Here is a 10,997-nt window from a genome sequence, read left to right as displayed (position 1 = left end):
AATACTCCATCCTATTTATTGATTTAGAAACATTTTCTTATTGAGTCAATTCATTAATTATGTCCAATTTCTATTTTTGTCATTCTTTTTTACCCTTTTACCCTTACTACAACAACACAATAAAACATAAATATCAAGGTCCTTTATAGAAAAAGATAATTTTTTACCCACTTTTAAGTAGCCTCCACCCTTCTTTGATTTTGGTGTAAAATCCAAATGTTTTTTTATCTATAAATAGGAGAGAGTATATGACTAAAAATTTAAATATTTGTGTCCATCACTATGAAAAAATATTACTACTACACTCCTAGAATAAAATCATAAATCCAGGTCAATAATAGCTGGCAGTGACGTGGGCTGTGGCAACTGAGCATTAATCACGTGTTTAAAAAATTCCTTCGGGAAAAACCAGAATACAATATACGATAGTGCATGAGTTGAGTAGTCACTATTCAGCAATCAGGACATAATAAACTATCCTGATTCCTAATTCCTGATAACTCTCGAGAGTTCGTTGTAAATTCTTCAGTCTCCACTCTACAATTCAACCTGCAGACTCTTAATTTGCAGCTTAATCTTCATATCAACTTCTTTCTGGTAAATGCTTATTCAAAATTTCAAATCCTTTACTACCATTTTTTTTTTTTCAATTTTTTGTAGTCTGTCTCTTTAGAATGTTTGTTTAAATGCTGTAAATTTGTTGCTGTTAGTGTTTTAAATATTTGTATATATCAGGATTCAAATAACCTCTTTGAGAATTGCGATTATAACTATTGATACCAGGATCCAAATCACGTCTTCATTTTCACATAAGATTGTAATATCCAACCATCAAACTGTCAAACCTGCCTAGGTTAAGAGCTGGGCCGAGAGTCAAGATTCATACTATCACTGTTTTTTGGTTGTGGATTTCTCATGTCACAGTTTATTTTAGTTTTCTTGTAGATTGTATTTAAGTTTAATGACAATCCAAAACCAAATTAAACTCATGTCACGGTGACAGGTTTTAATGATTTTTATCCAATTCAAAACTGCGAAAATGAAATTCTAAGCATACTTTTATTTTAAAATGTATATATCCTTGATTTTATCAAAATATACAATAAAACAGGGACCATTGTTTGAAATCTACTCAATGAAGGATAAATAGAACTTGATGAATTAAATTGTACTTGTATCTGAGTAACATCTTCACACTTTAATTTTGTTTTTGTTTGTAATACTTTACATGTGAGAAAGTGTTTGGTGGCTGGGTAGACCTTTTAATATTATAATGTTTTGGAAAAGAGTGAAAATATGCAAATCAATGACTATTACTCGTGGGTTTGTGGGCCTAAGCTCACGGGTAGCTCTGTGAGTGTGTCCACACAAGTGGGCCAATAAGGTGATTACATGATGAATTGTCACAGCCTAACCGTCTGATTATCGTACCACTAATTTTTGACTTGGATAAGAACTGAAACCTGCGTTTACATGTTAATGATAAATTATTTGTTCATTCTTTGATTGGAAGGAATACGGATAGAGATGGGTAGCAGCAGCAATACTAATTGGAAAGATAATGATAAAACACCCAGTTTCGACGTCATCGTGGTGGGAGGAGGGATAATGGGAAGCTGCACTGCTTATCAAACATCCAAAAGAGGCTACTCCACATTACTATTAGACCAATTTGACATGCTGCATAACCGAGGTTCTTCCCATGGAGAGTCTCGAACCATTCGAGCCACTTATCCTGAGCCCTACTACTCATCCATGGTTCTAGAGTCCTCCAAACTTTGGGAGGAGGCTCAAGCCCAAATTGGTTACAGGGTCCTATATCCCACTAACCAGCTCGACATTGGGCATGCTAATGACCTGTCTCTCAAAGCTGCCATTCGTAGTTGTCGGTCCAATTCCATTGAGTTTCGGATGCTTAATCAAGCCCAATTAGCTCAGGAGTTCTCAGGCGGGGTTTTAATACCACAGGATTGGATTGGGCTTGTGAGTGTAGGCGCGGGTGTGATCAAGCCTACCAAGGCTGTGTCCATGTTTCAGACCCTTGCCTTCCATAATGGAGCAATTCTTAAAGATAACATGAAGGTTACTGATATAAAGAGAGATATGAACGGTTTGGTTGTGGTTTCTACAGATAAAGGTGAAAAATTCTATGGCAGTAAATGTGTTATCACTGCAGGCGCTTGGACGACAAAGCTAGTGAAGGCTATAACAGGGCGTGAACTTCCAATTCAACCTTTGGAGACTACGATATGGTACTGGAAAGTTAAAGAAGAGTATCAAAAGGATTATTCAATTGAAGGGGGGTTTCCATCCTTTGCTTCATATGGGTGCCCATATCTGTATGGTACACCCTCTCTGGAGTATCCTGGGTTGATTAAGGTAGCGGTTCATGGGGGACAGATAAGTGACCCTGATAAACGTAGTTGGACACCAAAACCAGAGTTTGTTGACATTATCAGGAATTGGGTCCGAGAGAGGTTTGGGGGACGAGTTGAGCATGTTCATCCAATCGCAGTTCAATCCTGCATGTATTCAATGACACCAGATGAGGATTATGTGATAGACTTCTTAGGAGGGGAATATGGGAAGAATGTGGTAGTAGCGGGTGGGTTTTCAGGACACGGGTTCAAGATGGGTCCGTTGATAGGAAAAGTGCTGGCTGATTTGGTACTCCATGGAGAAGCCAAAGGGATGGAGCTCCAGCACTTCAAGATGGCAAGGTTTGAGAAGAATCCCAAAGGTAACATCAAAGAGTATGCGGAGCAAGTGGGTATCTCCAAGCTATAAGTTTGAGGTCTTCTTCTAGAATAGATTAATGGAAGAGCCAACTTTTTTCTTGTTTGTGTTTGAGAAGCTGATCATCATGAACTATAAAGATTTAAGACCTGTAGATTTGTGTTATTTGATAATTTTAACTTTTGAATGCGGACATTTCTCTTTACCCACTCTTGCAGAGGGCATGGGTATGATTGCCACCTAACGCCCCCGACCCTGTCTTATACGGGATATTAGATTGTTGACTTTGACTTTAATAATTTCAAGATTTCAACTCTTCTCAAAAGGATGTTCGCCTTTTGATAGAGTCTGACACCATAGTTGAGTAAGAGTCTATGAAAGAATTCTGATTTCTGCTCAAAAGATGTCTATCAACTCTGAAGTCACGACCCGCCTAAGTTGGCTATAGTGGACAGTTTTCAGCGTCATTTATGCTTCAAAAGGTTTTGAAATCACGACGACGTAGTCACGTGGCAATTTCAATCAAATAATACTGATCCCACTTTAACCTTCAATTTCACTTTACTATATGGGAACAAGAAAGGCTTCCAACATATGGAAGTTTTAAAATAAATTCGACATTACAATTCTTCAACCTTTTACAATTTTTTTGGCGATTAAATGAACTTGAATTCTAACTATCAAGATCAACAAATCAATCAAGATCACTTTTTATTGCTATATTGATTATTTTGTAAATATTATGATATTATCTTTTTTCTATGCTTCTCATAATGGTGGGTAGTGATTCTAGCATTCTCAACTTAAATATTTCCTCACAAACACTTAAAAAAATTGTTCAAGCCTGTTTTCTCACCGATGTTTGTGGTAGTGTAATCTAACTTCCAAACCAATCATCAATTTTTCGGTTTGTCAAAATCGTTGTCAACATTGACAAATAATGGTGTCCATACAATATTTTTTTTCTTTATCTAAATTGATTACTCAATACCCAATCTCTCTTCTTGATGGAGGTAGTATAACATATGCTTCTAAAGCCACCATTCCTAAAATACTAAAATCACATTTAATACCTTTTCTTTTTCCTAAAACTACTCTTTACTTTTCATTCATAATAGTTTAAACTACATTATACTGAATTCTTTAACTCTCGAGATAAATGAGTGTAATAAAACCAAACGAAAACAAAAATCTTCAATTCTTGCGTGAAATTAAGAAATTTTGCTGTTTTTAATTCATCATTTATGGGAACAAGAAAAGGTCTTGAAATCACGAAGACGTAGCAATTTCAATCAAATATAACTGATCTCACTTAAACCTTGAATTTCACTTTACTGTATGGGAACAAGAAAAACTCCTAACATTTGGAAGTTTAAAATAAGTTCAACATTAGAAACTCTTCAACCTTTTAGAATTTTTTTTGCAATTAATTGAATTTGAATTCTAATTATTCTATCTACTAATAAAGATAAATAAGATCAACAAATCAATCTGAAATAATTGCTTGATTAGAGTCTAACTGCATAACTTAATCTCTAATGTCACCAAGATCGCAAGGTTTGAAGAACCTTGATGAACTAATATAATTTCAATGTTTAAAAGAAATAAAATAATGCAAAAGAACATAAGGATTTAAGGAGGTTCACCCAATTTTTGTTACGTCCTCCGTGGTGTGTAGTTTCTTGTTTATACTATTTCAATGGAGTATAAAAACTCTTACAAATGGAGTATTATAATTGAGCAAAAGAAAACCAAAGGTTATTTGTTTGGCTTGGGGTTTGTGTTTGATGTGTTTGGATGAACAAATGAGCTCACTATTTATAGAGCTAAATTACATTGAATTATAATTCAGATTTAATGCTAGGAATAATGAAAAAATATAACATCTTCAAGCACTTTAATCGACAAAACATCATTCTAGATGTGACAGGCACAGGCGCTCGTTTGAGCCACAACCTCCTCGTCTGAGCGCTTCACATCAGCAGGCTACTGGATAGCACAGGTTAGTGTTCTCGTTTAAGCTCTATGTTTCTCGTTTTAGCACCCCTTGATCAGAACCTTCCGTTTCATTTGCTCGTTCAAGGCACATGTACTGGTCTAGGATGCCTCGTTCAACGCATCGTGTGCAGCATCAGAAACACTTCACATTCCTTTTTAATCTCATTCAACATTCTTCTTAATTCTCATGTTTAAGTCACTTATTTAATTCCTTTACTACTTCATGAATTAAACCATAAACTTAAACCCATATTCAACACACATTAATACACCAACTTAAATCACCCATTAACATACACATTACTCTACTCATGAGATTCCATCTCTATGTACCCATGAATGCATAGACTTGAATGGTGCAATTAAGGCACCAAAAACTTCAACAATCTTCACCTTGACTTGAGTTCACCTAAGTCAAAGCATTCATCAATCCACTTCATCTTACAAAAATATAAATAAGCATAAAACAACGTACGCACCTTATATGCCCCAAAAGGCATCACATCAAGCAAGGAGCTAGTCCAACCAAATCTACACACAAATTGAACTTGGTTGTTGGCAATGGCTTTGTGATCATGTCAGTCGGGTTATCTTTAGTATTAATCTTTTTTAAACCCACTCTTTTGTGCTCAACTTCATCCCGGATGAAATTATATTTGATATCATGTGTTTGGACCTTCTATGAAATGTATTTTGATTTCTAGCCAAGTGAATTGCAATTTGACTTTCATAATGCACTACCGAACACACCTTATTGCACATCTCACCAACTAGACTTTTGAGCCACTTTGCTTCTTTGAATGACTCGACAACGGCTATGTACTTAGCTTCGGTTGTTGAAAGAGCAACCACATCTTGAAGTGATGATTGCCAACTTATTGCCGAACCACTCAATGTAAACACGAATCCACTTGTGGATTTTCTAGCATTCAAATCACCTTCAGAGTTCGAGTTACAAAACCTAGTTAACATGCTTGAATCCTTCCCAAACATGAGACAAACATTAGAAGTACATTTTAAATACCTCAATAACCACTTAAGTTCCTCCCAATGTCCCTTCCCCATATTAAACATATATCTACTTACCAAACTCACCGCATTAGCTATGTTGGGCCTAGAACATACCATGGCATACATCACACTACCAACGGCACTAGTGTACGAAATTCTCACCATTTGCTCTTCTTTTGCCTTTTTTTGACACAACTTCTTGGACAATTTGAAATGAGAGGCAAGAGGATTAAACACACCTTTAACATCACCCATGGAGAAGTGTTTCATAACTTTCTCAATGTACTTCCTTTGGCTAAGGTATAAGACACCCTTAGACCGATCTCTTATGATCTCCATCCCATGAATCTTCTTGGCTTCACCAAGATCCTTCATATGAAATTCACTTGAAAGCAACTGTCTCAAGTTCTCCACCTCAAACAAAGTATCACATGCTACTAATACACTATCAACATACAAGAGCAAATATAACAAAAAACTATTTTCACGTTTCTTAAGATAAACACAACTATCATACGATCTTCTAACAAAATCATATGAAATCATGAAAGAATCGACCCTCTTGTACCATTGCCTTGGCAATTGTTTCAACCCATACATTAATCCTTTCAATCTACACACATGACCTTCCTTACTGGCAACCTCAAAACCTTCTGGTTGCTATAAAAGAGTGTTTCACGACCGATGAAAATACGTCATGAAAATCGACACCCACAATTTGAGAGTATCCTTTTCCTAATACCCTTGCTTTGTAGATGGGAGGAGCATCACTAGAAGAACCCCCCTTCCTCTTGAATATCCACTTGCACCCAATAATCTTCTTTTTCTTTGGTGCTTCAACGATATCCCAAGTTTCATTCTTTGCAAGTGATTCCATCTCTTGCTTCATGGCTATCAATCATTTGCTTGAGTCATTTGATGCCACAGCCTTTTTGTATGTACTTGGCTCATGTAACCATTCGACTACGCTAGCAATGTTGAGAGCATATGCAACATAATCACACTCTTCAATGTACCTCCTTCGAGCCATGATCTTCCTCTTTTTCCTTGTTGTAGACAAAGGAGGAGATCTTTGTTGAATATCATTATCATTTTCATCTTCATCAATATTGGGAGGTTATACCTCTTCTTGTGCATTTATGAGATCAATTACAACATCATTTACATCTTTTCTAATGGGCTTTTCTACACTAGAGATTAGCATGCTATTTTCATCAATTACAACATTTCTAGAAGTGATTATTCTTTTTTAAACCTCACCCTATACCCCTTTACACCCACTCTATATCCCACAAATATAAGTTTTCTAGCCCTAGGTTCTAACTTTTCATCATTTACATGAATATAAGCTAGACAACCAAAGACTCTAAGTCTAGAATAATTTACCGGAGTGTTGTACCACACCTCTAGTAGCGACTTGAATTTCAAGGCAGTATAAGGTGAGCAATTGATCAAGTAACATGTTGTAGCCACCATTTCAGCCCAAAAGTGCTTCCCAAATTTTGCTTGGTTTAGCATACACTGAGCCCTCTCCAACAATGTCTTATTCATCCTCTCCGCAACACCATTTTGTTGAGGACATCTGCACATGTTCTATGTCTAACAATACCTTTACTAGTACAATATTGAAGAAATTTATTATCAATAAATTCAAGGCCATTATCGGTTCTCAAAGTCTTGATGCTCCGTTTTCTCTATTATTTTCTTCCATTCAAGAAAACATCAAAAACATCATTTTTATGTTTCATGAAGCAACACTAAACTTTTCTTTAGAAGTCATCAATGAAAGTCAACAAGTAATTACAACCATTAAGTGAGTGCTTTCTAGAAGGCCCCCACATATTTGTGTTGAAGTGGTTAGAATTGTAAATCATTGTCATATGGTAGAAATTACGTGTGAAGTTACGATTTTAAGAGTTTTTTTAACCGTTTTTAGCACTTTTGCGCATATAGTAGCTCAAACTTGGTATGTTTTGCACGAAACTTGGCACACAACATTATTTGGTATATATTATTGTGTTAAAGTGGTTAGAATTGAAAATAAATTTCATATGCTAGAAATTACGTGTTAAGTTGCGATTTTATTCGTTTTTAAGCGTTTTTGCCACTTTGGCGCATAAAGTAGCTCAAACTTGGATTGTTTTGTACAAAACTTGGCACACAACACTATTTGGTATATATTATTGTGTTGAAGTGGTTATAATTTAAAATCAAAGTCACATGCTAGAAATTACGTGTTAAGCTGCGATTTTAATGGTTTTTGAACGTTTATGCCACTTTTGCGCATAAACTAGCTCAAACTTGGTTTGTTTTGCACGAAACTTGGCAAACAACACTATTTGGTATATATTATTGTGTTAAAGTGGTTATAATTCAAAATGATAGTCATATGCTTCATATTACCTGTTATGCTGCGATTTTAAGGGTTTTTTAACCATATTTGGCACTTTTGCGCATAAAGTAGCTCAAACTTGGTATGTTTTGCACGAAACTTGGCACACAACACTATTTGGTATATATATTATTGTGCTGAAGTGGTTAGAATTTAAAATCATAGTCATATGCTAGAAATTAAGTTTTTATTTGCAATTTTATTCGTTTTTAAGCGTTTTTGCAACTTTTGCGCATAAAGTAGCTCAAACTTGGTTTTTTTGCACGAAACTTGCCACACAACACTATCTGGTATATATTATTGTGTTGAATTTGTTATAATTGAAAAGCATAGACATATTCTAGAAATTATTTGCGATTTTTATGCTTTTTTAAGCGTTTTTGACACTTTTGCACATAAAGTAGCTCAAACTTGGTTTGATTTGCACGAAACTTGGCACCCAACATTATTTGGTATATATTATTGTGTGGAAGTGGTTATAATTTAAAATCATTGTTCTATGCTAGAAATTAAGTGATAAGTTGCGATTTTATGTGTTTTTAAGCGTTTTTGGCTTTTTTGCGCATAAAGTAGCTCAAGCTTGGTTTCATTTGCACGAAACTTGGCACACAACATTATTTGGTATACATTATTGTGTTGAAGTGGTTGGAATTGAAAATATTTGTCATATGCTAGAAATTACGTGTTAAGTTATTATTTTACGCGTTTTTAAGCGTTTTTGCCACTTTTGCGCATAAAGTAGCTCAAACTTGGTTTGTTTTGCACGTAACTTGGCACCCAACATTAATTGGTATATACTATTGTGTTAAAGTGGTTAGAATTTTAAATCATTGTCATATGGTAGAAATTACGTGTTAAGTTGCGATTTTAAGAGTTTTTTAATCGTTTTTAGCACTTTTGCGCATATAGTAGCTCAAACTTCGTATGTTTTGCACGAAACTTGGCACACAACATTATTTAGTATATATTATTGTGTTGAAGTGGTTAGAATTGAAAATCAATTTCATATGCTAGAAATTACGTGTTAAGTTGCGATTTTATTCGTTTTTAAGCGTTTTTTGCCACTTTGGCGCATAAAGTAGCTCAAACTTGGTTTGTTTTGTACAAAACTTGGCACATAACACTATTTGGTATATATAATTGTGTTGAAGTGGTTAGAATTCAATATGATAGTCATATTCTTAATATTACGTGTTATGTTGCGATTTTAAGGGTTTTTAACCATTTTTGGCACTTTTGCGCATAAAGTAGCTCAAACTTGGTATGTTTTGCTTGAAACTTGGCACACAACACTATTCGGTATACATATTATTGTGCTGAAGTGTTTAGAGTTAAAAATCATAGTCATATGCTAGAAATTACGTGTTTATTTGCGTTTTTATGCGTTTTTAAGCGTTTTTAAGCGTTTTTGGCACTTTTGCGCATAAAGTAGCTCAAACTAGGTTTGTTTTACACGAAACTTGGCACACAACACTATTTGGTATAAATGATTGTTTTGAAGTGGTTAGATTTGAAAATCATGGTCATATGCTAGAAATTACGTGTTAAGCTGCGATTTTAAGGGCTTTTAAGCGTTTTTGCCACTTTTGCGCATAAACTAGCTCAAACTTGGTTGGTTTTGCACGAAACTTGGCAAACAACAATATTTGGTATATATTATTGTGTTAAAGTGGTTAGAATTATAAAATAATAGTCATATGCTTAATATTACGTGTTATTTTGCGATTTTAAGGGTTTATAACCATTTTTGGCACTTTTGCGCATAAAGTAGCACAAACTTGGTATGTTTTGCACGAAACTTGGCACACAACATTGTTTGGTTTATATATTATTGTGCTGAAGTGGTTAGAGTTTAAAATCATAGTCATATGCTAGAAATCACGTGTTTATTTGCGATTTTATGCGTTTTTAAGCGTTTTTGCCACTTCTGCGCATAAAGTAGCTCAAAATTGTTTGTTTTGTACGAAACTTGGCACACAACACTTTTTGGTATATATTATTGTGTTGAAGTGGTTATAATTTGAAATCATAGTCATATGCCAGAAATTACGTGTTAAGATGCGATTTTAAGGGTTTTTAAGCGTTTTTACCACTTTTGCGCATAAACTAGCTCAAACTTGGTTTGTTATGCACGAAACTTAGCAAACAAAACTATTTGGTATATATTATTGTGTTGAAGTGGTTAGATTTCAAAATCATAGTCATATGCTATATATTATGTGTTATGTTGCGATTTTAAGAGTTTTTAACCATTTTTGGCACCTTTGCACGTAAAGTAGCTCTAACTTGGTATATTTTGTATGAAACTTGGCACACAACACTATTTGTTAAATCATTGTGATAAAGTGGTTAGACTTAAAAATCATTGTCATATGCTAGAAATTACGTGTTAAGTTGCGATTTTAAGCGTTTTTAAGCGTTTTTGCCAATTTTGTGCATAAAGTAGCTCAAACTTGGTTTGTGTTGCACAAAACTTGGCACACAACACTATTTGGTATATATTATTGTGTTGAAGTGGTTAGATGTGAACATCATTGTCATATGCTAGATATTACTTGTTAAGTTGCGATTTTATGCGTTTTTAAGCGTTTTTGCCACTTTTGCGCAAAATCTAGCTGAAACTTGGTTTGATTCGCACGAAACTTGGCACACAACATTATTTGGAATATACTATTGTGTTGAAGTGGTTAGAATTGTAAATCATTGTCATATGGTAGAACTTACGTGTTAAGTTGCGATTTTTAGGGTTTTTAACCGTTTTAGCACTTTTGGGCATATAGTAGCTCAAACTTGGTATGTTTAGCACGAAACTTGGCACACAACATTATTTGGGATATATTATTGTGTTGAAGTGGTTAGA

At 34.7% G+C, this 10,997-nt stretch overlaps 1 protein-coding gene across 1 annotated transcript; it reads left to right on the top strand.

The window, feature by feature from the left end:
• The first annotated feature begins 424 nt into the window (after positions 1 to 424).
• LOC130825474 (probable sarcosine oxidase) lies at positions 425 to 3,191 on the top strand. The gene is made up of 2 exons (XM_057690720.1): positions 425 to 597; positions 1,514 to 3,191. Exon 2 carries the CDS (start codon positions 1,528 to 1,530, stop codon positions 2,785 to 2,787), a length of 1,260 nt encoding a protein of 419 aa, XP_057546703.1. The 5' UTR covers positions 425 to 597; positions 1,514 to 1,527; the 3' UTR covers positions 2,788 to 3,191.
• The last annotated feature ends 7,806 nt before the right edge of the window (positions 3,192 to 10,997 follow it).

Source organism: Amaranthus tricolor, chromosome 10 (assembly GCF_026212465.1).
Source record: "Amaranthus tricolor cultivar Red isolate AtriRed21 chromosome 10, ASM2621246v1, whole genome shotgun sequence".
In the NCBI taxonomy this organism is placed as follows: domain Eukaryota; kingdom Viridiplantae; phylum Streptophyta; class Magnoliopsida; order Caryophyllales; family Amaranthaceae; genus Amaranthus; species Amaranthus tricolor.
Note: the sequence above shows the minus strand (reverse complement) of the source record. Positions and strands in the feature narration are given on the sequence as shown.

Bases quoted from the DNA above. Each gene is read 5' to 3' on its own strand.
- LOC130825474 (XM_057690720.1), top strand. From the start codon at position 1,528: ATGGGTAGCAGCAGCAATACTAATTGGAAAGATAATGATAAAACACCC.